This window comes from Strix aluco, chromosome 4 (assembly GCF_031877795.1).
Source record: "Strix aluco isolate bStrAlu1 chromosome 4, bStrAlu1.hap1, whole genome shotgun sequence".
NCBI lineage: Eukaryota > Metazoa > Chordata > Aves > Strigiformes > Strigidae > Strix > Strix aluco.
The window spans coordinates 36252786-36279387 of record NC_133934.1 but is presented as its reverse complement, the minus strand read 5'-3'; the positions used below and the strand labels follow the sequence as shown (position 1 = coordinate 36279387).

The window sequence follows — 26602 nt, the reverse complement described above, 5'->3', positions numbered from 1 at the left end:
ATCACAGTCAAATGTATGATCATTAGCCGAGTTGTGAAACTACAGTTCTATGAAGCAAGCAGTATTTCAGTACTACCTTAATTATACAGACTGACGTGTTCAGGAAAGCTGTCTTCAGTAAAAATACAGGAGGATAGGACAACTTTCAAATAGTATTTCCATAAATGAAAAACACACCACCCTGGTTAGCATCTGTGAAGTAATTAGGAACAACCAAAACTTTGGGAAAAAACCCCACAAACTCAACTGAGAAATTTCATTTCTTGTGTTTATTATATTTACAAATGCAGTGGTTTCAAGTGAGCCAATATGTTTTAACTTTGTATTAAAAAAAAAAAGTCTGTTGAAGAACCTGGTCCTACTGAGTTCCAGTCATTGTCCAAGACAATGGGAAGCCAGGAAGCCTGATTAATACAGTGGTTGAGATATTGGCAACCTATTCCATGGAAAAGCTAACTCCTTCGATTTAGAGTGTGCTGCTGAAACACCCAAACCAGCTTCATAGTTCAGGTCCTCAGGTTCCACATAACACATTTTGCTTATTTCAAGTTGTCACATCAGTTGTGATGGTGCAGCACTACGGTCAATGGTAAAACCAACTGGTTTGGAAAGGATAGATATGTCTATCCTTGTGCCACAGTTAATCTGCAAACCAGACAGTTCACCCATGGAGTATAAAGAGTTGACTGTGACTGAAAATTTACACCTGACATGAGTGGGGCTGGCCAGGATTTCACCAGTCTGCTTTTGAGAGGCATATTCCCACTGCCAGCAAAAACAGCAGCACTATCTATTGACTTCAATGATTCAGGAGCAAATATTAGTATGTTGTCACAGATCATGAACATAACTTCCTATAGAGTACTTCATTTGGTCAGTACATCTATCACAGCAACTTGATAGAAAAATACAAATCCCTATAAGCACAAAAGAAGTTTCCCCTCATCTGATTATGCAAGTGTAGCTAATACAGAGTAGTATTTATAGGCCCCTTAATGTAATGACAGTAGAGAACAAAACCAAACCATTTTTAAAGCATCTGCATTTTCTTAGGAAAATGGAATGCTTTAACACCACTTTTCCATAGCTGTTGTCCTCATACTACGTATTTTTACATAAAACATACACATACAAAACTGACACTTACAACTTAAGCATAGAAAGCTAAACATGCATGTATATTTCACATATCCATATATATCCATACATAGAAAAACATGTATGCAAATTTTACATATGGAATACTAATGCACATAAGCAGACATACGATTAAAATATCTTGCTTAATTTGAGTTCAGCACTAACTAAAGTACAATTTGTTCACAAAGATTTCAATAAATTTGGGACCTTCTCTGCTTACTAAATGACACATAAGAGTAAAGAAAAATCTCACAGAAGCAGCATACCTGTGTTCATTTTGATACTGGAGGATTTGCTATAAAAGTCTTCAGATTTCCTGCAGAAAATAAAATGATCTATTAATTTGCACAAGACATGAATGTGTGGTACAAAATGGCAGCAGGATTTCTCGGAGGGGTGGAGAATCACTGTGATACAAATGACAGTCCTATTTTAACACAGCTTTAATTAAATTGGTACTGCTTGTCCTTCCAAAGTTAAAGATGAGCTGACTCTTCCATTATAAGCTACTCTATTTTCAAGTGTTTAGTACCTCTGTTGTAAACATTTGCTCTGGAATAAAAAACTAATGACTGACTTTTGGTCTTGAAACTATAAACTAAAAATTATTCCCATACAGTAATAGGGAAATATTTTTAAAGGCTGCTTATAAGCTTCATTCACTCCTTTGTGTAAAAGGTACAAAGAGTAGGTCTCTCTGAGTATTTTTTTAAGCAGCCAAAGTTACCAGGTCTTTTTCAACAGTTTATAAGCAGGAGATGTGGCTGTTTTCATCCAGTGATTTAATGTGCCTCTACAGACAACACAGACACTCTTAATGTTGGTCACTGTACGGCTATGCACAGAATCAGAGCATGTGTCTTGGCATCCACAGGAATCCACTTCAAAACTCCCAACAGAGTCTATAGGTCAGGAATCAAGTGCACCACTGTACACCAATGTGCTTTTTAAAGGTAATAATTTGCATCAAAACAACGTAAAATGCAAGCAAAGGTTTAATCTCTTTATTTAGACATCCCAATTCTATACAGTACTTGCAAACAATCGAACAGTAAAACCCCACAAAACCAACCTACAACTGTAGAAAAAAGCACAACATCCTACATTAACAGGCGACTTTAACCTACTGATAGTATGTCACAGGACAAACTAGACCATGTTTTCCATCTACTGCCAGTTTATGCCATGGCTTTATCTTAGGATCAGGAGCTTTAATACCTCTTCTATTCAGGCTCCTTTAGAGATAAAAAGATAAATGCAGAAAAGGTTTCCAATGGTGTTCTGCATACTGGCCAAGTTCAGCTGTATCGTTACATATATGCTGTCCACTATAATTCATTAAGTGGGCAGACACACTGGAGGCCAAAATACTGAGGGCTAAAAAAAAGTCATTCTCCCTCTGCACTGTTCCCACATCAAGTTCAGGGTCACACAAAGGGAAAAGCAGAATTTTTAATGTAATGCAGCTTCAAAAAATAAATTAAAAATATAGACTGTTCTACTATGATGGAGCAAGTTGGAAAGTATGCATGAGGGACCCTTTTTATAATGAGAGACTCAAGATACTAATTAATACAAGTAAACAAAATATCAAACTAGAATTCCAGCTAAACTCAACAGGAACCCTGAACTGTACCTCTGAGGTAATGTGTATATTGCTGTACTCTCTTGTATTCATAATGAGGCCAGATTCTCTACTGCTTGAAAAACTTACTGTTTTTCAGAAACTATCTGAACTCCACTGGTCTTATTCAGTCAGTTTTGTGACAGAAAATATGCATGTTAAACTTCTTGAGAACTATGGAAATAAATGTGGCAGTGAAGAAAGTTTTATTACATACTTTTTAAGCTGCAGCTATCAGCAAACTACCTCTGAGAATTTCTAAAAGGTCTTTTAAAAATTAAGGCAAATTCTATTTTATTAATTTTTTGTTAAATTGTCTTTGAATTTTGGATTTCTGTAACAGAAATCTGTAACAGGCTACAGAATACTCTTAAAGCCTCAAAGTCCTACAGTGTTTTCAGGCTGCTAGAGGAGACACCCATTTTCAGCCTTCTTTTAGCTTGGAGCTGAATCACTGATGGTATGGCACGCAAGCTACGAAATACAATGTGGTATTTATTTTCAGACCCAACAAGTACAGAACTCTTGGAACACTGCAGAGCCAAAATGATTTCCAGCAGGTGGCTTTGACATATTTACATAAAGCGTGCTTAACTCTTACTTAAGTTTTAACAGACAACACTCAGTTTTAGCGCTACAGCTTTGTCCTAAGAGTTTTTCTATCTGAACAGCTTAGGCTGCATTGCTGACTCTCAGCAACGGATTGCATACAAATCACTAACATTTCCACATTAATCTCATTTTGCTGAAGAACAAATTAGTCTTGCATACCTGAAAAGTATGCATGTAAATAAGGCAACACAAATCCCACTCATGTAAACAGTAAGCCTTGCATTTAATACTAAAATTATTCAGAATTCTCTGCTTGTAAGGAACTGAATACTTACAAGATTCAAATACTTAATGATGATGGCAATAGGATCCAAACGAATGCAATGAACTTAACAGCCATATGCCTGAAAGCATTTTACTCGGCATTGTTTCAAGCAGCCTTTAAGATCCTTACTTCAAGAAAGTGGGAGGGGGGTGAAGTGGGGGAGGGGAAGGGGAGAGCAAAGGATGTTGTTTGCTTTGGACTTTTGTTCCTACTTCATTGCCTCCTGAAAATTGTTCTTTGTTAATGAGTTTGTAAGTAGTTCTAATATAGACCCCTGACAGAGGCAAGATGAATGTTCCACTGGAAACATCAGACACTCTTTACTGCCAAAAAGGATGCCCATGATCAGCTAAGACACTCAGCTCTTAGACAGCTAACACTGCAATGAAGGAATGCTGTTAATTACTGCGCAGACAATACCAGAACGCATGAGTCTGCAAAATCAGAGACTACTGTTCAGTTACCTAGTTCATGAAGGTTTCCTAAGCTCACATCTGATCTTAGATGCCAAGGTAAAAGAACAGTAAGTTTAACAACAGTAGCATGCTTAACTTTTGCAGAGGGAGAGCCAAGATTAATCTTCATGGCATTCTTCTACAGTTGGCTTCATCTAGCACAGGTAACACAGTAGGAAATGAATGACTGCATCAATGGACAAAAAATGAGTCTCTCAGGTTGAATACAGCTGCAGTTCCCATTGCTACAGTTCCACTATGTAATATATATTGCTGTGTTATTTCTTGATAACTCCCTATATTTCTTGGTAACACTACAAAGATTACCTCAGCTCAGCAATACTTTGCATTGAGAGAGGCTACTGAAGAGACTTGTGGGAATCTCATTAACACCTGCTCTATTTTCACCAAGAGACCCTGATAGCTAGTTGTGATCACTTTTTCTGTTCCTGATAAATCCTGAAGTGTGGGGTGCTGCAGCGAGCCATTCTGTCACCCCTTCTGTTCCACATTTATGTGGAGCTATAAAAAGGGCTAGTGAGAAGTCAAGGAAGGTTTCCCCGCCCTCAGTTTATTCATGAATACAAGACACATTTCCTCACTGTTAGAGGTTTCATTCCATTATTGATCAGATGTTAGAGCACCTTCAGCCATAAGGTAGGAGTTCTAACATCCAACCAAACTTCAAGTAAATAAATGTAAGCAAGTCTTTGTGAATCAAAGCCTAAATGAGTAGTAACACTCTATTACCTGCTTGCACCTCATTCACAGAATTAAGTTAATCATAGTTAATAACCATAATCCATAACTATCTCAGGATAGAGACCATCAGAAGTTAGAATATCCTTTCCATGTAAAATTCTGGAAAGAACTGTGAGGTAAGGGAAATTTTTTTTTTTTTTGGAAGCACATATACAAACTCCAAAAATTACTATTACAGCTTTATTAATAATTGAATACATTTGCAAATTCCTAAATGCCACATTGGAGTATCAGATCAAAGGCATTCAAGCTCATGGATAACTTTTGGGGTCTTTCTGCCTCCTGCTCTGTAGCCATGGAGTCTAGACCCCTTTGAAATCCCAAGCTTGCTAGCTGCACAGCTAATTAGGGGGCAAACTCCAGGATGCTAGCTTCCTGCTTGCTTACACAGGTTTTGAAAGGCTCTTGAGGAACAAGGTGGTAAGTTATCTTGTCTGGTATGTATTGAGTCAGAGCATACAGACTCTATTGCTGTTGCTATTTTTGACCTATTCTACTTAATATATTGAAGAGTATGAAAGAGGGTCAAAAAGAAAACATCTATTATTGCACACACACACCCCGCCCCCCCCCCCCCCCCCTTCCCACTAACAGCAGCTTCTACAGTTACATTACAGGCATTCTTGGCACTGAGTACTGTAGCGTAAATTGTGAGTTTGATTAACTGGAACCAACTAAATGTTTTCCCCCAAAGTATTCAAGACAACTTTTATAAGATGACAGATCAACCAGTGTTAATGGACTAATTACTTTTTTTTACAGATTCTAAGTTACCTGTTATTTACTCCTTGCCATTTCACAGAAGATATTATAAAAAGCAGGTTTAAAATCTAATTTTCTGATTATAGTATGTACTCTTTATAGTTATCATCCTTTGTAATGAATTCTACCCCAAGGACCTTCAGTGAGAGGAGCAATTGGCTTACAATACAGGGTGCAGATGGATCAAGAGCAGGATAGATGTGTGTGTGATCTGGCTGGAAAATGATAGATTTTCATTGTCTTAGACTGCAGTGCCCAGATATTTGGAGAGGACAGGAGCTTTCCAGATTTGTGTGAGAAGGAGTGTCAGACTTGCATTAATGTTGCTTGCCAGTTTCACAGTCTGAGCTAGAGACAGTAATCTACTTGAGAAAATATCTGCGAAACTAAGGAGCCAAATCAGTCAGTGATTTTACTCCAAGGATTGTTTGTTCAGTCAGTTTAAACATGGCAGGTGATCTACAAACACATTTATTACCAGGCAGGATTCTCTATCCTAATTTGCATGGGGTAGTAAATTCTTTTAACCCAAATCATTAAGACTGTGCAGAGTATTCCTGCTCATCTCTGCAACAGGTCAATATACTTTATCTGCCAACTCATACATTCAGCGAAGGAGGGAAAAAATAAGTATGAGGCATTAGTTCTGGAAAACAGTGAACCTGACTTTTATTTCTCTGATTTTAAAACAGTTTCAGAAGTTTAGCTGTAACAGTACAGCTATGGCAATGAGAATGCAATGAGAGCTTGACAGATCGAAAAATGTGGCAACATTTTTCTGTGGCAAGAGCAACTCAAAGAAACAACTGTCCCATAGCTTCCTTGAGAGCAGAAGTCTGTCCTGCTGAGCCCCTAAGCAGAAGGAAGGCGTATATGTGAATGTATTGTTTGTATGAAAAAACCTTTGGTGGTGCTTATAATAAAAAATTGAGAAGGCACTGAAGAAGGTTCCACCGTGTTTCAATTTCATTAACATGCAACAACAAGACAACAAAATGGCAGGGAGCTTGTACAAAGATCCAACCCAGCAAGGCATATGCCCCACAGACCTATTTCTATGCTTAATGTTAAACATAAATACTGTTTGCCCCAGATCACATTGCCTCACCCTATAAGGAGCTGAATACTCCAGTTTTAATTAAAGTGTTTTCAGATAGACAATCAAGGAATAAAACACAGGCAGACAACTGCCATCATAGTTTCTGTAATTTTAACTTTAAAACTTTGCATACAGGACTGTGAAGACATCCTGATGTTAAGTGCACTGTCATCACACACATGTACTGATCAGGTCATTAAACAATTGGGATGTCTCAATAATGTGTACATGGCTATAAACTTCCAGTGGAATGCAATAGCTAGATTGCATTGTAGTCAGCAGCACTAAGTGCATGGTCAGGGAAATGTGTACACACAAAAGCTCTGTTTACTGGATCATCTGGGGAGACACAGTACACTAGAAGACATGCCTGTGCTGCAAAGAGCATGAGTTAGTTTAACTGACTCGGCAAGGATGAGTAGATCTGAGTTTGCAGGGATTCTTTCAGAAGTAAGAAGGGGATAGGTAGTTACCTTGCTACACCTGTCAAGAAATTTTGGTTATGAGTAATATTCTAGTAGAAAACAGGTGATTTCTAAGCAGTGTGGAAAGGCAGCAGAACAGACATGGAAGCTGGATTTATGATTTTTGCTGTGTTTGCCAAGTTGTAATTAGGAATAAAATCTTAAAGATATTCCAACTGCCTACAGTATTACTAACAAACTAAATTAGGTGGATATCTAATTTAAGACATATAAGCCTATTTCCCCTAGCAAATATAATAGTAACGTTGTTATTTAAAGCAGTGGTAAGGTCCTGTCTTGAAAAATCACAAGCAGTTCTAGTTCCCATAAGCAAGAGTTCAAAGAGCATCAGATACAGGAGAATCCATCGCAGAAGCCTATGGCCAATCATTCTGTATCAACACATCAAGGGACCGGACATAACTCAAGGAAGTTATGGAATAATGTTGACACAAGAGTTACTATTAACCATTTCATTTATCTTAACTATAATTTGAAAATCATAAGGTAGTTGCTATTCCTGATAGTCATTAAGGTTGGGAGCACTTTCACCGGGAGTGCTGTGGTCAAAAAGAGCCTGAACTTGACAAGTATATGTGAAAAAGGTGGCTGTCTGAAGGCAGGGGAATACATCTGATGACACAGGAACTTCTTTCCAGACCCTGAACTCTTTTCCTAATCACATTTTTCTGACAATGATATAGATGCAAGATTAAGAGAAACTGGTATTACCTCCGCCTTTCCCTATGTTTCTTCATGAAACTGAGGAAAATAAATATCTGATCAGAGAGAAAAGCAAATACTACATGTTTGTAAACTGAAGGTTTCTTACAGCAATCTTTGTTATTGCATACAGTATCAGTAGAAAAAAGTTCAAACACTCTTATTTAAATCGGTACCATCTTAAAAGTAAGTCTCTCTAGAGAAAAAAACCTGAAGCTTAAAATTTCTCCTGTTGTAACATTTTTACTAGATAGGTATTCTTCTGACTAGCTATGTACTGAAAAATAAGCTTAAGTCAAACTTCTGCACTTAGTCCCAAATAGGTATTTGCTGTCATCTCAAAATACCTCTCAGACACTTCAATATCAGAACATTTTCTTAGAATGTAACTGCAAGTATAAGAGGGTACCAAGAAAGCTGTTCAAACTGACAACATTCTGTACATTTTATTGGCTATTTTTACAGCTGCAAAAGGAAGGAGGAGGACAAACTGTTGTTTTTATATTCTGCATGTCCTTAAAAGCTCTCCCACTAGATGAAATTTTATTAATAATTCCAGTCGTGCCTGTGGTGTTTGTGATTTTTTCATTATTTTTATTGCTTAAATATAAAGAAAAAGAAGTCCCATTAATTGATGACTGCAGTTCACATTTCCTACCCTTTTCTCCAGGCATCTACTACTGTTTTTAATACTATAAAACTGTAAATTTCTAACCTTTAGTGGTGGTTATTTCTGTTCCATGCTTTTGGCTTCCTCCTTTGCTGTTGTTTTACAGGAACTGTGTTTGTTTAAGTTAACTCATTCTGTAGTCTGGAAATGATTTAAGATTATGTATGAGAGCATGTCACTGAAGTAGATATGCAGTAGATTAGTGTCCACAGACATAATTACAAAAAACTCCACCTTCAAGACAGAGTGCCTAAAACACATTATGCATCTTTTCAGTCCTTACGCAAGTTCCCCTGTCAGGTAAACTTAGATGTTAGAGGCGCACAAATGAGTCCCTGTCAGGTAGCCAGAGCCCATACAGGAGACGGATGCCTGTGGCATTCATTTACCAATTACTTCACTTTAGGATTGGTAGCAAGGCAGTTCTGCTCAGTCACAGATGCTCAGGGAGAGATTTCAGCATCTGGAACACAAGAAGATAGTGGTGTTCATTGTGCCCCTTAGCTTAGCACCCTGGTATACACAACCTGTCCATTTTTCTCCCTGGTGGAACAGGGAACTATGTAGCAGTAGCAATACACCATTTTTTGGAAATGTAGAAACTAGTGACAGAAAAGAAGCCCCATTAGGAGGTGCCAGTCATTTCACCATGACAAAGTATCTGTCTTTTAGTAAATACAATATTTAGCATTGGTACCCAGAATTCACCTTTCTGTCAATCTTTCAGACATTCTTTGAAATTTTACTTCACAATTTTATTTCCCAGAAGATACAACTATTTCTCTTTCTCAAGACATGAACTACAAGTATCATTAGAACTACGTAGTACCTGTTTAAAATACATCATTTGAGGGTTAAATTTGGGTTCATTAGCCTTCAGTAACTACCAAAGACATTGGGAATGTAAGCAAGTTTTAGTTTCATCACTCATTTCCAGGACTTTGCAAATTCCTGATCACTGGAATATTTCAAGTATTATCAAATTTTCCATGTTTATACAGTATGAAAAACAAAGCACTCCTGCTCCTTTCTACTAGGTATGTAATATGTACCAATTCAAGACTAAACATGCATAAATCTCCACCTAAATACAATTCCTTCTAGTATTTTTTTTCGAGGTAATACCACTCCCAATAGAATCAGTGGAAACAGGGTTCATTCATGAAAGAAAAATCCTTTTCTGTTTCCTTCTATTGATTTTGTCTTAAATTTAAAAATATGCTTCCCTGAACTGCAGTTAGGTAGTGTTACATCTAGCTAACAGAGTCAGACCAATGTGTGGGGTGATGTAAGACTCCTTAATATATTCTTAGTAAGTGTGCTGAAGCAGCAGGATTTGGTTTTGAACTTTTTGTAACATGCTCATAAAGACAAAAAGAATACCTGTAACTTAAAAGATTAACTAAGAAGACATTCACTGGAATATTTAAGCCTTATTATTTTTCTAAGATAAAAGTTTGATGGGATCATACAGAGAAACTTTCAGTACCCTACTAAATACTTAAAACTTTCATCCAATTTTGGCTAAGTTTGACAGAGATCTCAGTAACATTGAAGACTTACAAGTTCCATGAGGAATTCCCATGGAGATTACAGATCGTGTCAATGCCAAATGGGCAATATACCCTAGTGTTATTAGATATAAGTGAATTCATACAGGAAGGAAAAGTTAGGAGCTGTGTGTGGATAAATGAACATACCTCATGATCCCAGCCACCAAAATTCCCCCCACCAAAATTTAATTTGCCTTGTTAGACACCAGGCAATCAGCAAAACCAAAAGATTTCTGCTGTCTAAAAAGGTGCAGACTTGAACCCAAGCTTTCCCCATTATGAAAGCATTCATGTCAAGCTCTGCATGGATTCTCGGATGACCAATACAGTTTGAACTCACAGAAGAGCCTTGGTATGATTCAATTTCAAAGGGCGTGTCAACATTAGCAAGTAGGAGTGACTTTCTACAACAAAAGAGTAGGTGTTGAATCCTGACATCTACAGAGGAGCTTGACTTCAGACCAGCTCTACCCTGGCTCTGCAGCCCAGGTGCCTCACAGCAGAGGAAGTATGTCAGGCACCTTCCTTGCGTCCCTCTTCCAGTTTAGCTTTGTTGGTGAGTATGCAGATCTACTCTGTGAACCCACAATGACATGAACCAAAAAGTAATAAAATGGGGAACGATCAGAAGATTTTAGTGCAGATTAAGGAGCAGAGTTGTGAAGTAAAAGCTAGAGCAGATTTATTCACTGTTGAGTTGAACAGACACAAGGTTTCTTCAGTTCTCCATTCAAGGAACTACTTGTAACCTTTCGATCTTCTTACTAACATATATCAGACGTTAGTGACAGAAAGATCAAGTAACAGTTAAGTGGCACTGTACTTAAATACAAACCAATAAGACTCATCTGCCTTTTGGAAGTGTGCTTTCAGCCTCCATATCTAAAGGACTCAGCATTTAGAAGCTTCAAAGCAAGTCACATGCTATAAACTTCTATCTTCCCTCCCTGCTATAAAGCCTGCCTTATACCATGCTGTTTATCTCATTAACTCTTAGCATTGCTTTGCATAACTGTAGTCCCATTAGAGACTTAACAGTTTACAGGAAAGAAGATATTTAGCCATAGCAGTATCATATGCTCTGAAAACAAAGGAAAACTTATGTACAACACATGAAAACCAGAATAATCACCTTTGCAAGCTTGCAGTGGCATGTTTTGCTGATGCTATATTTTGCCCTTTCCCACAATCATCAATTTTCATTTCAAATAGCTTCACATCCCTTCTCCATATAATACACATCAAAATAATGCAACTTCTTCTGCTTACAACACTACACTGTCAGCTGGTTTCATACTTAATGAAGTCCAACATGGCTCAATGCTATATATAACAAAAAACCCCAATAATTCCTCCTAATACAAACAGCCAAAGAAAGAACAACTAACCATTATAATTGGGAGCACAGTTAAACTCAGTTAAGAACTGTTAATAGTAGCTACCTGTACCTTCTAACTGAATTTCAAAAGTTCTAGAGATTTGGTTAATTTTTAAAGATTGGATGCTTATCTTTCTCTCTCCCTCTCAATTCTTAATTGCCCACCAGCAAATTTCTGCTACTGAGCTCATCCTTTACTGATCCTAGAGCAAGTCAGAAATAGTATAACATTAAAACTCACAAAGGTTAAGCAGAGTGGCATAGGAACAATTAGGGGAGAAGGCATACAAAAAGGCTCAGTCTTCACAGAAATGTGGGAAGAAAACAAGTAATTTTTAAATTGGGAAAAACATGACAGTATTTGCAGAAACAGCTGGAAAGAGAACAAGTAAGCACATGAGAAACCTGAATGATACTGCTTGATATCTGAGTGGCTGACAAATGACTCAAAGGCAAACATGAATCTACAAAGCAACCTGGAACACACTTAAGAACATGAAGAAAAAAATAGAATAGTTCTTTTCCACATGACTTTCACGCAGTTGCACTTTGAAATGATATTGTCAGTGCATTTTACTAAAATATATGGCAGACATTTCTATTACTGATAGTTATCTGACAATTTTAATTCCAAAGGTAGACTGTTCTAGCATTCTTGGTTCTAATCATGAAGCAGGAGTCACTGACAAAACCTGGAAAACTTGAGGACCTTGAAAAAAAAATATCAGGCTTTGAAAGGGAAATGGTATCTGCCTGTACAGCAGCAGAGAGACTATCAGGCGCTTGACCAATGGTTATCAAATCCTTTTGCTGAAAACCACTCATGGGAAAAGGTCCCATCTTCTCAGATCTGTCCAATGATCCACTAAGCAAAAAGATCAGAAAAACAAAGGATATTTATGCTGCCATGTGCTGCAAGTTAAGATCTGTTTGTGGAAGGGGTTTCATGAAGTGCGTGTGCTATAAAACTTACAGGCATTCTCACGGCTTCACATGCCAATCAAATCTACTCCTATACTTAAAAGAATCAGCATTGGGTTTACTTATTTTTATAAATTCTAAACATTTCCCTGTCATTTTAACTTTTCAGTGACATTTCAAGGACAGAACTGAACTATTTTTTCATTCAGTCTTACATGCTCTGAAGCTTCTTTAGGCCAGGTGCCATATGGTATAGCAGATTATCCCCTGTAATAGGGCATTAACATGTGGTTTCTACACCTGGCTCTGCCATTGATTTTCAACAGATCATTTCACCTTTGTGAGTTCAGCTTTCTCTGACCCTCCCTCTGTCACTTTTGGAGAGGGACTATCTCTGCTCAGCTGTTTCCACAGACATAGCAGGATGGGATCCCAGTCTCTGCTAAGATATAGCCCTTCCTCAACGGCTGAAGGCTGCTTTGTACTAATACCAATAAACATTGATTCCTTCTATTTCAGTTGTTGCCTTCATCTGTGGCTTTTTCATTTTAGATTTTAAAGTCTTGGGAAAGGAGACTATTTTAGATCTGTCTCTGTATGCCTTATAGAGTAATGGGATGCTGGTCCTTGATTAGAGTTCCTTAGGTACTGGGATAGCATATATAATAAGGCACAGAAAAATATAACATAGCAAACAATGTTAAGAGATGACAAAAGATCAGCCAAACCAAGAGAGATTGTTTAACCAGAGAACAAAAGTTCCAGATATTTGCAATGATGGTCAAGAAAATAAAGAAAACCAGTATATTATAGAAAGACTGTTTAAAAAATGATCAAATACAAAGGAAATTTCTGAAGTTTCATTAACTGTACCTGCTTACCCTTTTGATCACTGGATAAATAGCAGCTGCTAAGAGCTACCAGCTGCCAAGAAAAGACATTAACGAATTGATAATAAAATCACTGCAGAATTCTACAACCACAAAACTGTGCCAACATTATTGAAATAAAACTTTGTTTTAAACAATTTTTTAAAACTAGTATTTCCCAAGATCATTACTATTACAGTTCTTTAGATAAGAATTCATCTAACCATCCATTATAGTTTCTACTACAGAAATTGTTATCCAAATAACCATACAACTGTTATTTATTAGAATTTATAAAGATTGTATTTTGTGCCTGCAAGTAGCATTCATTTCTGTAAGAGCCAAATTTACAATTACCAGATTTAACTTTAGTAATCAGAGGACTGTTTTCTCCTCTCAGTTTTCTCCAGGAATTACAGATAATATATTCTTACTGATGGAGTAAAATACTAAATCATCTGGTTAAATATGTTAATCAGTAATCATGCTATTTCATTACCCCTTGCTCAGTTCATGCTTTTATATGCACCTATCTGAACATATTACTCCAGTATCTGATTTTCCAGTGTGGGGATAAAGCATTACCCTGTGACTCTCACTCTTGTTATTCTTCCTGCTCTTAAAAGAGAAAGAAATCACTCAATGCATTGGTTCAGCATTCCAGACAGTGAAGGTCAGAGACAAGATCATCCTTTATCAACACAAGATTGCCTCTTCTCAGTTCTGACTGTATAGTAACAATAGGTTGAATAATAGGTAATTCTGTGAGCCATATCATATATTCATAATAACCTCAAGAACATTCAAATGGAATTCTCATTCAGCTCAAAGATGACATAATTGCACTGACCACTCACATTCTCTAAAATTAAAAGATCTGTCTCTAAGTGCCTGTAAGTGCACTGAAAGTGCCTGTACATGTACATACATACCCACATGCCTGTATATTTCACCTGCAATCTACACATATGTGTAACTTTTAATAAACTATAATTAAAAAATCTTAATGGTGTAACATAAAACTTTTGATTGTTTTAAAAAATCCTCACAATCAATTTGCCTGTGTACAGAAAGAATGATGTTCTTCCTGTAAGGAGCTATGCCGTGTTTGACCATTAGCCAGCATGCAGCCTTGAACCTTATTTGTAACTGTTAATTTCCTTCAAGATTTGCCTTAAACACTGATTGTTGTAAGAGCTATGCATGTCAAACAAATTAACTTTGGGTCAGAAAGCCACTGTACCCTCACCGAAGTGATAGACTGAAGATGAAGATTTTAATAACATTGGGTAACTGAAGATACTTTGGGTCCAACTGGTCAGAATACTTTGAATACTAATAGTGCTAATCAAACTCCCCCTTCGTTGCAACTGTGGGCACGCATGCTTAGTGCTTTCACAGATCAGAGGTTTGTGCCAGGCATGCAGCCAACATGGAACAAAGTCAGGAATCACCTGAGGGGTAGCTGGGCGCCTGTACAGCGCTGTCAAGCTTGGCTACACAGTGCTATACAAGCTGCCTGCCAGCCAGCCAAAGGTGGGAGCTTTCCGTGCTCTTCCACCATAACGCACAACACCCACTACCACAGGAATGAAGTGGCAGGGGCACAAACCAGGGGGAGTGTTCAGTCTACTTCATTCCCTACTACTAATGCAAACTGCATCAGCAAATGAAAGAAGGATCCTAAAGAGTCTACTACTGACTCCATTCCTTACCCAAACCTACTCCCGCATCCCATGAGGAGATCCAGCTTGTGCTCCGGCTGAGGCCACAGATTTGCAGAAACAAATGGATATAAAACTATGGAAATAACTGCATCCACACAGAGGGAACAAACTGAAGTAGCAAAGGTAGCTTTAACTGGCATTTCCTACACGCAGCCTTCACAATGCCAATGAAATTTTTTCTCATGTCACCTTCTAGATTTTCTTTCCTTCTGAAAAGAAGGGGAACTCTTGGAGTCTCATTATTTGGCACCACAGGGACACTCGAATTCTAGAGTCACTAGATAAACCTCCACCTTTCCAGCTAAGGAAGTTAGGCAGCTGCAGTAAGCTTTCAGCTCTCAGCCCCAGATTCCTTCCTAGCCAGTCTTACCTTTTTGTCCAACTCACTTAAATCCCAGTTTTCCTGCCACTACACTCCAAACCAAACTCCCCCTTCCCCCGCCAGAGGCAATTTGTCACAGTCTACTGCTCTTATTCCCTCAGTCTTCAAGTCAAGCAGCTTTTTCCCCTGCAAAGATTGGTCTATAGTGGGTCTGAAAGAACAGCAAACACCATCACCTTATTTTCAGCTTGCTCTAGCATTCATTGCAGTAGCAACTACATGAATAGTCCCACTCATTCCCTATACTACCCCTGGCACTTAGAAGCATTCAAGTACTCAATTCTAATTTTCCATTTGCGTGTGCTGGGAATGGATTTTCAAATAGTCTGCTTTTGCCAAGTCTCTACTGAGCAACTGCAAACAGATATTTCAGTGGTGCACAATTTTTGTAATGGGAGGTAAAAGTCACATTCCTAACAAAGCTGTGTTAAAGTTTATGTCCATATTCTACCCACCGAGTCCAAACCTTGCTAAACTATAGGTGACCAGAATTTTTAATGTGAACAAAATGATCGCATTGTGGAATCATGAACTCTGGCTTTTGACAAGAAACTTGAAACAGGTTCTTAAACCAGGAAATGATGAATGACTTCATCAATAATAGATATTATCAGTCCACTTCAGCTAGTTTACAGAGGTTAATAATGCAGTTCTAAACAAAATGCTTGAATATTTTTAAGTTTTAAAACAAGGTTTGTTTCATCAGTATCATGATATGTTGGCTGTTTTGCTTTCTATACCACCTAGTGAAATTTTGCCAAGGGTACATCCCCAGGAGTGCTGATGCCAACAGGAATCCTTAATTGACTGAGTGGGTTTAGTACTGGTCCCAAATGAAATGTTACTTCAAGGTTATCAGATTAGTTTAAATGTACCTGCAGCAGCCTCAGTTCTAATGCCACCACAAGTGCTATTCAGGGCTCATTGTTCTGCATTGTAAGCATCACTCAGCTAATTCATGGAGTGCTAGCACATGAGATGGTATCTGTTTCATGAAAATGTGTAGATCAGTTACATGTCTTGCTGCAATACCAGCTATTCAACCTCATCAAGTGCAGTGCACATAACAAAAGGATAAATAACATATGGAGCATGACAGAATATTTTCCTTCATGAGTTACTCCTCAGTTTACTTAATATAATTATTAAAATTATGTCCTCATCTTAATCTGGTGCAATATTTTAATTCTGGTTTTACAGCATTAGGCTTTTTTAATTTATTTTTTAAAATTGATAAAAGTAAGTGCCATTCCCTTAGCAGATGTTCTAAGTTCCCACACACTTAATTATAGTTTTGTAACTAGACACCTACCATACAGTGCACTGCAGTGCATCATTTTAAAAGCCACTGTTACTTGCTCATTAAATTCCTCTACTACACAGAGCACAACTGATTTCAACTGTATGCCAACCCACACTTACCTGACAAGGAGACAGGCTTCAACTTCAACACATGTATTTCCCATGAATGTGTACAAGCTAACACAGTGGCACACAGATTTTAATTAATACACTGGTTAAGTGGCATAGCAAGTTACAGTAATTTTTCCTTCGAAGAACTATTTCAAATAGCTTGAAAAATGGAAATTTAACTGCAGACAAATCTTACTATTAAACTAGAGAGACTGAGAAAGATGGGTTAGATTGTTACCTTTCTGTTGCTTTCACCCCCAACTGTATGAAAATCAGTGATTTTAAAGAGGATTCAGACCTTCCTTATACTGATCAGTGATAGGGACAGTGTTTGCTTCAATACTGTCATGGCAGCCTGTCACCTCCTCCTTTCAGCTTAGCCATATGAAAAACCATGCGATTTTTGTCAGGAAGAAGTGTTGGGGTGCTCTGGCAGTTCTTGGTTTGCACAGCAGCTTTCTGTGGTGCTTCTCAGCACTCATAAATTACAAAGGCTCTCAATCTGAAGCAGCAGCCCAGCGATCCTCACAATGGGGTACAGCATCTTTACAGTTACCATTTTCAGATTTTTCTGTACGCAGAAATGTAGACAGAGAAGTGCCAAGATCTGCAGAGGTAATTGGTAAATTTTCAGTCTTGCAAATGGTTGTCCTATGTAGGAGATTAGTAAATTTTTAAAGATCTTTTAAAAGTCATGGGGCTATAGGCATGAAAATATGGTAACTGTGGAACTCATCAATAAGTTCTACTTCTGCTTTTTTATGATTTTTATATTTAATAGTCTGGCTTATATCAACATCGTGAAACAACAAAGTTCTAAGTAATCATTTAATTCCAACAATACATTTCTGAACTTTATTTGCATTTAAAAATGTGTAGATATTCACATGAAACAGTAAGACAGAACGATATGGTAGATGGACAGAGAAGTAAGCATATCCTTTCTTAAAGAACCAAACCAATCACTCAACATTTAAAGGATCAACATTAAATCAGATCTAAGGAATTTAGAGTGACTTAAGCTATTGATATTTCACCTGAACTTTCTGAAGATAAAGGGAAGAGGGTTTAAAACCATACTGTACTTATTTTAAAAATACATATTTTTCCTCTGGTAGAGAAATTGTGCTAACTAGTCTTGAAGTTTCCTGGGGTCATGAAATGGCTATCTGTGAAAAGCTGTCAAATTAATAAAGTTAATGAACTGAAAACACAATTGCTTTTTCATTCCTTACAGCAGTTGCTGGTGCTGCTTACTAAACACAGCACACAAGAATCCAGAAGCTTAAAAAAAGGATTTTTTTAAATGTAAAAAGCTATTTTAATATCTCCACAAAGCTGTCACCTTACAATTAGTCCTAGGTGGTAAAAATACTTCATTTGAAGATCAGTAGCATTTGAGGTAGTAAGATGTTCTTTCCCACATTTAAATAAAATAGAATCAGAGCACTTCCAAACAAAAACCAAGCTCAATTCTGAAAGTCCATGCACAAGCAAAGCATAGTATGTAGGAATCAATTTGCTTTAGAGAGGAAATTTTTGACCAAGACAGATTAATGTTTTGATTTCTTTTTCAAATAATTAAAAATGATCTGATCTTCTCTAACAGTTTTAGAGAATAAGTGATCTGTATTATCACTGATGCATGTCTAGTTGCTTCTTCCTATTCTATACTCCTGCTGAAATTCTCTACTTCCCTTCTTTTGGTGCTATAATCCTTTTCGTACTCAGTTTTCACTAATGCCTTTAACCCCACTCTGCCTCACTTTCCTGACGTCTTCTCCTCATTTCTGAAGATGATCTCTGATAATTTTTCTCATCTCCACTTGCTCTAAGTACCATCAATAGCATGAATTCAGCAGTTCCTAAAGTCCTTTCATCTCAAAGGTATGGCTGTGAACATTTCTCTACTTCCTGGTATTTTGTCTATAATTTCATCCCATTCTGCCCTACTTCTTGGAAGCCTCCCTCTCTTACTCAAAATCCCCTTCTCAAGCATCACTTCTGTTGCTAAAGAATGGATGCTTCTTGTTTGTAAGATTATTGCTAATGAACACTATATGTGTATCTCTCTTGTAAGCTTGATGACACTAAAATTATCATCCAAACCCAATGTTTTGGAGAAAAATGCTGCTTTTTGGAAAAATTATTGTAAAAAACAGTAGCAATTCTGGAAAATGGTTTTGCGCATAAGTTGCAAAATTGTTGAGAGGTCCTCTTTTGACTTTTAGTTTGCAAAATGGCGTTTCATTTTTAGACTAGTCTAAGTTTTTCTTTAGAAATAAGTTAGTTTACAGTAAATTGTATCAGAAAAGCAACACAAACTAAGTGTTTGAAAAAATTATCTTAATCTGGTCTTTCCATTTGCAGAAATTTGATGGTGACATTTAGGTTTTGATTTGCTTGGGAAGTAAGGAAGACTTCCTGAAATTTCAAAACAAATCCTGTAAAGCAAGGTAACAATTTCCCATGCAACTCCACTCAGCTCTGTAGCTTTGCCCTATGATTCACCTTAATTTAAGTACTGATACAGCAACAGTACCTTGCCTTGAAGCATTTCTTAATGTAGTATTAGTTACCTTGAAGGAACCACGAGGCAAACACCAGATGTGATAAGCTTTGCATTTTTCTCCTACTCACTTCTGCTCTATACATTTTATTTGCAGTAATGTCTACCTCCTTGAAACCAGCTGCCTCAGATTGTTTTTTATGTTCATACTTCATTTTTAAAGACCTTCTACACTTCTTCCACCTATGGTATATCATTTTGAATTTGGTATTTTTTGATACAGCAGTAATCTAACTCATTAGTTGCTTGGGGAAGGGAAGTCTGCTTTCTATGCATTTTCTAACTCATTTGTAAGTGTCTGTCACACTTTTTCAGTGTAATTATTTTACTTTTTCTTACTCAAGAGCCATGTGTGCTCACTACTTTACAGAATAATGCAAAACTCGTCTCAACAGAACTACTACAATGAAAGACAGTACAACAGGTAAATCATTCTTGCTAGAAGTTTTTATATTGCATGATAAGCTAACGCTAATACCAAAAAACAGTGACTACCTTGGAAATAAACATCGTCGCTCTGAACTAAAGAAAAAAAAAGGGGGGAATACACGCATTCTTAGTTTGCTTTGACAATTGCCAAATTTGATCCATTAGTCATACTGTAAAAGCTAACAACACTGCTGCATAAAATTCTTACTGCAGTGTGAAGCCTCGGTATTTTAAAACATTTATTCCATCTTCTTGAAGACATCAGAATACGCATCAGATAAAGGGAATAATGCTTCCATCTTTTGCAATTGTTCAAAAACTTATTATGGTGGTAAAGAAGTATACCGTATAACCAAATAATATATTGCCAAACTTTTGCATTATACACAAACATTTTGTGTACTAAATTGGACAACAGATCAATAAAAATATGGAAAGTGAGTAGAAACTGAGCAGAGAATAATAATTTGTTCCAGATTTACATAAACTATAAGTACACATTTGAAAATTAAACCATCAGCAGCTATTCAAAATGACAGTCCAGATGCAAAACCTGCTATAAGAGGCTCCTAAACTACTGGTAATTGGAGGTTCAGTGGAAATACTGGTTAAAGGATCTCTTCAACCCTGTCTTACACCTACCTGAAACATTTGTTCCTAGACAAAGTTGCAGACACAGTATGTGATTAGATGGAATTGATCCAAACCACAAAATTCTTGTTTTGCATACATTGATGCTTGTTTGGAGTTAAGTCCTACACCTTCCTTTCATTGAAAAGGATGGAAAAGTTTGCATTTCCATTTCACTCTTCAGCATTCTAGGATCGAAGCAAGCTGTTGCACTGCAATGATAACAGATGATAAATTTGTTTTTATGCTTTTATTGGGGGTGGGGGAATGAGTGACTGTGGAAGTCATACTAAGTTCTCAAGTCTTTCTCAATGGTCTCCACCTTTGACTTTTCATTTTAAACTTCTCTTCATCCTACGTGAAATACAGCTGCAGGACAATTCCCCTTAATAGACTGAAGAATTGATTCACATAGCTTCAGCAAAAGGATCATGCATATTGAATACACATATTGCCCTTGAAAAGATGCAGCAGAGAATCAGAAACTTAGGGTTCTCTCCTTTGTAATAAGTAAATGAAGGCAACAACAACCAAGACTACCTCGAACCTATGATAATGGGAAGCAAGCATTCTCAAGAATGACTGCTTCATAAAATGCTCTCTAGTGATCAGGTCAGTGAACTTACTGAGCTTTCAGAAAGTGAACCAGTCAATCAATTAAAAAAGAAAGGCACAAAATCAACTTTGACATAAGTTGTTTTAGTGAAAATAGTCTTTATGTAAACAAATCCTTCCTCTTCCTAATGCTAGCATTTATTTAGCACCAGTTCAAGATGTTTGGATTTATTACTCATTATCCCAGTAAGAAAGCCTGCAATTCTCAAAAGTCACCATCAAGAACACACCATTACTAGACATGGTAGTAGATGTGGTTACACCCTTCGTGGATATCTAAGGAAAGCTATAAAGCTGGATCTGTGCTCTAGTTCAGGACTGTTCCATACTGTCTTCAGCTGAGTGGCATCAGGATATACAAAAAGTAGAGTGGAAGATAAGGCCTTACGAATATATCAGCAGTGAATTATTAACTAAGGCTCTGCCATCCAAAAACTACTGAAGTTTTATGAAGTGCATGAACTCTGAAACAACAAATGCTTCTGAATATTAAGTGAACCAGAACTGTTCACTTAATGATTATCTGTTCCCTTGTGCCCTTGGCACTCCTATTTTATATTGAATATCCTATTGTCTCACATGGCCTCAGCGCTGGTTGGCAAATACAATTCATCCTTCCGCTCCATCCTGCATCTTTAGAGACTGGATGATTTGCTTCAGTTCAGTAGATTTTAAAAGTACTGATACCAAATGAAGCTATGACCTAGTTAATGAACAAGAAAGACACAAATATGTACCTCAGCCATACCCTCCATCACAAATAAGTGACTATAGAAGGTCACTACTATGTTCCCCATATCTAGTGAACATCAGGCAAACCTATTCTAAATACCTGCACTTGGACAAAAACTGCTCATGCATGCATAAAGTCTCTTAATTTCCACAAACATAGAACTAAATGCTGCATGTTAGCTTTCTCCAAGGAGAAACCTTGCACTCAGTGTAACTGTGCAGCACCAAGTCCTCTGCTTTTCTGCTATAAAAGGAAACTGTGCTTAAACTTGATGGCCTCAAAAGTTTTGCACAAGAGTTGTGTATCAGCCTCATTTAAATGCTACCCAATCAATGCTTAAATGAACTGAGAGTAAAAAGTGAGTCATAAGAGTTAATAAATGCCTATTTGGATAATATTAGCAGTAAGAAAAAGTTCTACACCAAACTAAAGTGAACCACTTTAACACTCCTATAAATTTTTGTTTCTCCTCTAGTAACAGCTCTTTATCTTCTAGTCTTAGAAACAGTGAAGAATGCAAATACTTCCTGCTATTTCCTCAGCTGTTACAAACCAGTGCAGTTCAACTGAGGTCAATGATGCCCCTTTACTCTAGTTTAGGATCCAAACTCTTAATCATCACACATTTATTTAAAAAATGTTTCAGACAAAAAAGCCCTCTGTAAATAGACATTACATGATACAGAATTTCTTTCACCACTTATGACACCAAACATAATACAGGCTTTCTTGTTTTTTAATTTAAGCCTGAAGAGACTACGGAAATACAAACTACTCCTACGCATTAATAAGTCACCTACAAGTACCCACTGAACTACATGGCTACACTTAATGTTCTTGGGTAAATCACAATTTGTAGTGGTCTGCCAACATTAATGAAGAATAATATATATTGTTGTATTACCATGCAGCAAATGAAAGGTGACAGAACTATTACGATACAGAACTTCTACCTTTCTGCCTATAGAAAACTGATACAGGACATATGTGTGATATTTTGAATGCTGCCATATGAGGACTTGCTTGCAGAAGCACCACAAAGCAGATGCAAGCTGTTTAGTGGCTCTAAAATAATTTTTGGGTTTTATCATTTCAGATAATTCTCAGTTTTGGTTTGTGGTAAGTACAGTTATAGCAAGGGACTAGCATTTGTCTTAAATTCTCACACACAGAGCATGCTCAGTGGTTTAATACAAGTTCTATATTCACTTTTATGCAGAAGTCTTGAAAGTATCACCTTATTATGACATTCAAGTGACCTGTGTTAAAAATGCTACAACTATCATCCACTATCAGAAAGCAATTGTTACCTTTTTTCTCTATGCATCAATTAAGTTTTTTGTATAGTTTACAAGAGCAAAATATGTTGTACATATCAATGATTATCAAATGGGAATTTCTTACACTGGTTTAATCTTTTACTGTTAAAGAAGTACTGTTTCCTTACCACCAAGTATATCTAATGGCTTCCCAGTTTCACAACATGAATGCAGCCTGATTCAGAGGCAAAGTATTTTTGTTTGTGCTATCTCAAAGCAACAAAGCCTGTCACTCCTTTTTCTCCACTAAATATAGAATTCCATAATTAAAGATTTATATTCTAAAAGAGCAAACGATGCAGTTTTTAACTGAATGCAGTGAGCACAGTTGTAGAAGTAGGTACTTGAAACAAATGAGCAAGGCTCCTGCATTGCTGTGCTCCAACCTCTGTGCTCTGAAAAGCTAACCACAGAAGCTTATTTTAAGAACTTTACCTGTACTTCTAATATACAAATTCACTCTTTTTAAGACCTACCCATTATCAGCATATCTATAAATCTGAACTAGGTCTTGAGGACTTCACTGTTAAAACCATTATTTTACTGAAGTAACCAAGATTGATCTTGTTGCCTGTTACATTAATATCAACACACACAGAAGTAGAAAGCACTTTTTTTTCCCCAAGCCTTGTCCCAAGACATGGGAGGATGAAGAGCCACCCCCCCACTGATCTCAATCTCTTATCTGTGGCAATTTTTGTACTATATATGAGCTGATAAGCTATTTAAGGAAGTTGCTATGTCAAAGCACCTCACATCTACCAAGCTAGAGGACTCTAAGAAACTTCAGATGTAGAGAGTCACAGAAAAGCAGTCCTACCTTTGCCAAAATGAGTTTTAAAATTTTCTTACAAAAAGTTACACAGCACAGGACTTTTGAGTTTGTAATTCATCCCCACGGTGGCGAGAAGGTTATCAAACCACTTGCTTCTTCCTCCAAGAATGCTAGGCTAGGTGAATGTAAGCCTAAATTATAGCGAACTGCCACACTCCAGTGTCTCTCAGCTAACTATGTTTAGCAACTATTCCATTTCACAAAGTTTTGCATTTATGACTCATACACAAAGAGGATGGGCATTAACACTGATAAGTCACGCTGTTTTCAGCCACTACTGTTTGGCTGCTGTAGAACATTTTGCAAGCTGCTGTCCCACAGAGAGCAGATTTCCTTGAAGTACCACAGCAGGAAACAAATTTGGGTGTAGCTGGACAGGCACTCATTGTTTTGAGCTTCCACTGGATGCAGAGTTAGCAAGTCGTTCAGAGGTCAGAGCTGTCACAGCATCCTGCTAGCCGAGCAGTGCTACTCTATTGCGTGTTTGATTCATCTTCGGAGCTCTTGTAGTTGTTTCCAGACAGACAGACATGGGAAGTGTTTAATAACAGAGAAAACAGGCAGTGGTTCTTTAAGTCCTTTTCTCTGCATTGCTTTTGATGACACTTTTTAAAAGGCATTTGAAATGAGCCTGGAAAATTCTTCCCAGGGAAAAAGAGTGGTAATTTTGAAACATGAACTAACTCGCAGTAGCCACGAGGGACAATGTAGAGCACATGTTAATGAACTTTTCACTCTATTAATTTAGACTGCTAAGGCTTCCTTCAACCAAATCATCTACAAAGGATCTCAGAGTAAATTAACCATATGGTTTTAGGTACTGGACTGCACCTCAGGGTACCTGGACTGATTTCTCAACATGAGAACAAAGAATCAATATAAGCTCTGACAAAGTGTCATTTTGTTAAGTATAGGAAAAAAACATATTCTGGCAAGAAAAAATGCTTGCCAGAAATTCCGTATTGAACTTTCTGGAATTTCACATACATTTGGTGCAAAAAGACAGGTTACAAGTCTTATGTTTGGCTCTTTATTAAAAAAATAAACATTAATTGAAACTAAGTGCAGCTGGTTTTTTTATGGGTTATTAGGCACCTTGGCAATAGTACCAAACAAATTCAAGTTCATGGAGGTCACCAGACCTGGGAAGTTGCTGTCACAGTGGAGGGACCCTTCAAATGCTGGAGGAATAGGCTGATAGGAAACTCATGAAATTCAAGAAACACAAAGTCCTGCATCAGGGATGGAGTAACTCCATGCAGCACATACAGCCTGGGGAGCTGCTCTGCAAAATAGGATCTGTGAACCATGGTGGACATTAAGGTGAACGTAAGCTGGTTGCATGCCTTTAGAGCAATGAGGGCTACGTGCGTATGAGCTACACTAGCAAGAGCATCACAAGCAGGTTAAGGGAAGTGGTCACTTCCCTCGTATCATGGTGAGTCCTGGTGAGGCTACACCTGCAATACTCCGTCGAATTTTATCCACCCCAGTACTAGATGGATACGGAAAAACTGGAGTGAGTCCAGCAGAGCCTAGACTCAGAGGCTCAGGGCACAAAGCACACAACACATGCAGAAAGGCTGAGGGAACTCTGGATGTTCAGCCTGGAAAAGAGAAAGCCCAGGAGATCTGACTGCTGTCTTCAATCACTTAAAGAGCAGCTAGATAGATACAAATTTCTTCTTGGAAAGGCCAGTGAAAGGACAAGGTGCAACAGACATGTTGCAACACAGGGGATTATGAATCTTGTACTTGAAAAAGCGAGCTTCACAAGAGTAGACAAGCAGTGGAACAGGCCCAGCCATGCAGTCTCCATCCTTAGGGACAAAGCTGAGCCACACAAAGTCTTGTGCAACATGATTAACTTCAAGATTAGCCATGCTTTATGCAGGAGATTGAACTACATGGTCTCTAGAGGTACCACATGACCTAATTTATTCTATGATTGATGTGATTCTCTTCATGGTTCTAGTGAAATATGCTACTACTGTTGAGTGTTTCACCTTTTATTTAGAGACATGGAGTCCAAACAATTTAACCTTATTAAATACACAGCAGGAAACCTGTTAAAGTACAATAGTGAAATATTTTCACTGTTATTCTTACCTCAATTTTAGATACATTATAAGAATATGAGCAAGTACCCTAATTGTATAGGTCAGTTTCAATTATACTTCAGCTCTCTCCACAGAGGAAAACTTTTAGAAAAAACTTTGATTTCACCAGCCATTAAGTGAATTTAACTGACATCTGAGTAGACTTTTGAAATCACGGGGTTTGGAGAGATCAGCAATAAGACATACCAATCAAAGTTACAGGTTGGGCCTGCAGCCACATTTTTAGTCTTCCGCACATTCTACCTTTGTGCTTTGTAAATACAGACAGGCAGCCCATCTGAAGTCAGGAAGTTCCAGAGCTTCAGGTATGAATAGCACTACTCCACATATCAAGAGAAAATATGTAGTGTTAAAAACAAGGCTGGCTCTTTTGCTTTGTATTAAAAAAAGAGACTGCAGGAGAGGAAGAAGTGGCATAAAATGACCTTTTTCCTATCTCACCAAGAAAATGGCAGTCAGAAATAAACAAGCTTGAGAAGAAGAATGGGTTTAGCCATTCCCTACAGTGCATCCTGAAAAACTGCATTGTGTAT

General features: G+C 37.5%; 1 protein-coding gene across 9 annotated transcripts in view; it reads right to left on the bottom strand.

Moving 5' to 3' along the window:
* SORBS2 (sorbin and SH3 domain containing 2) overlaps positions 1-26602 on the bottom strand; it is a 172324-nt gene that overhangs the window by 87552 nt on the left and 58170 nt on the right. For 3 of the 9 annotated variants that reach the window (XM_074822704.1, XM_074822711.1, XM_074822712.1), the window contains exon 3: positions 1407-1456. The exons of 2 other annotated variants lie outside the window; for them this stretch is intronic. In XM_074822704.1, the coding sequence (XP_074678805.1) occupies positions 1407-1416 (10 nt within the window). In that variant the 5' untranslated portion in view covers positions 1417-1456. Of the gene's footprint in view, positions 1-1406; positions 1457-17057; positions 17427-23934; positions 24036-26602 lie in introns of those variants that run through there. 4 more of the 9 variants (XM_074822702.1, XM_074822705.1, XM_074822707.1 and 1 more) reach the window with 4 other exon arrangements.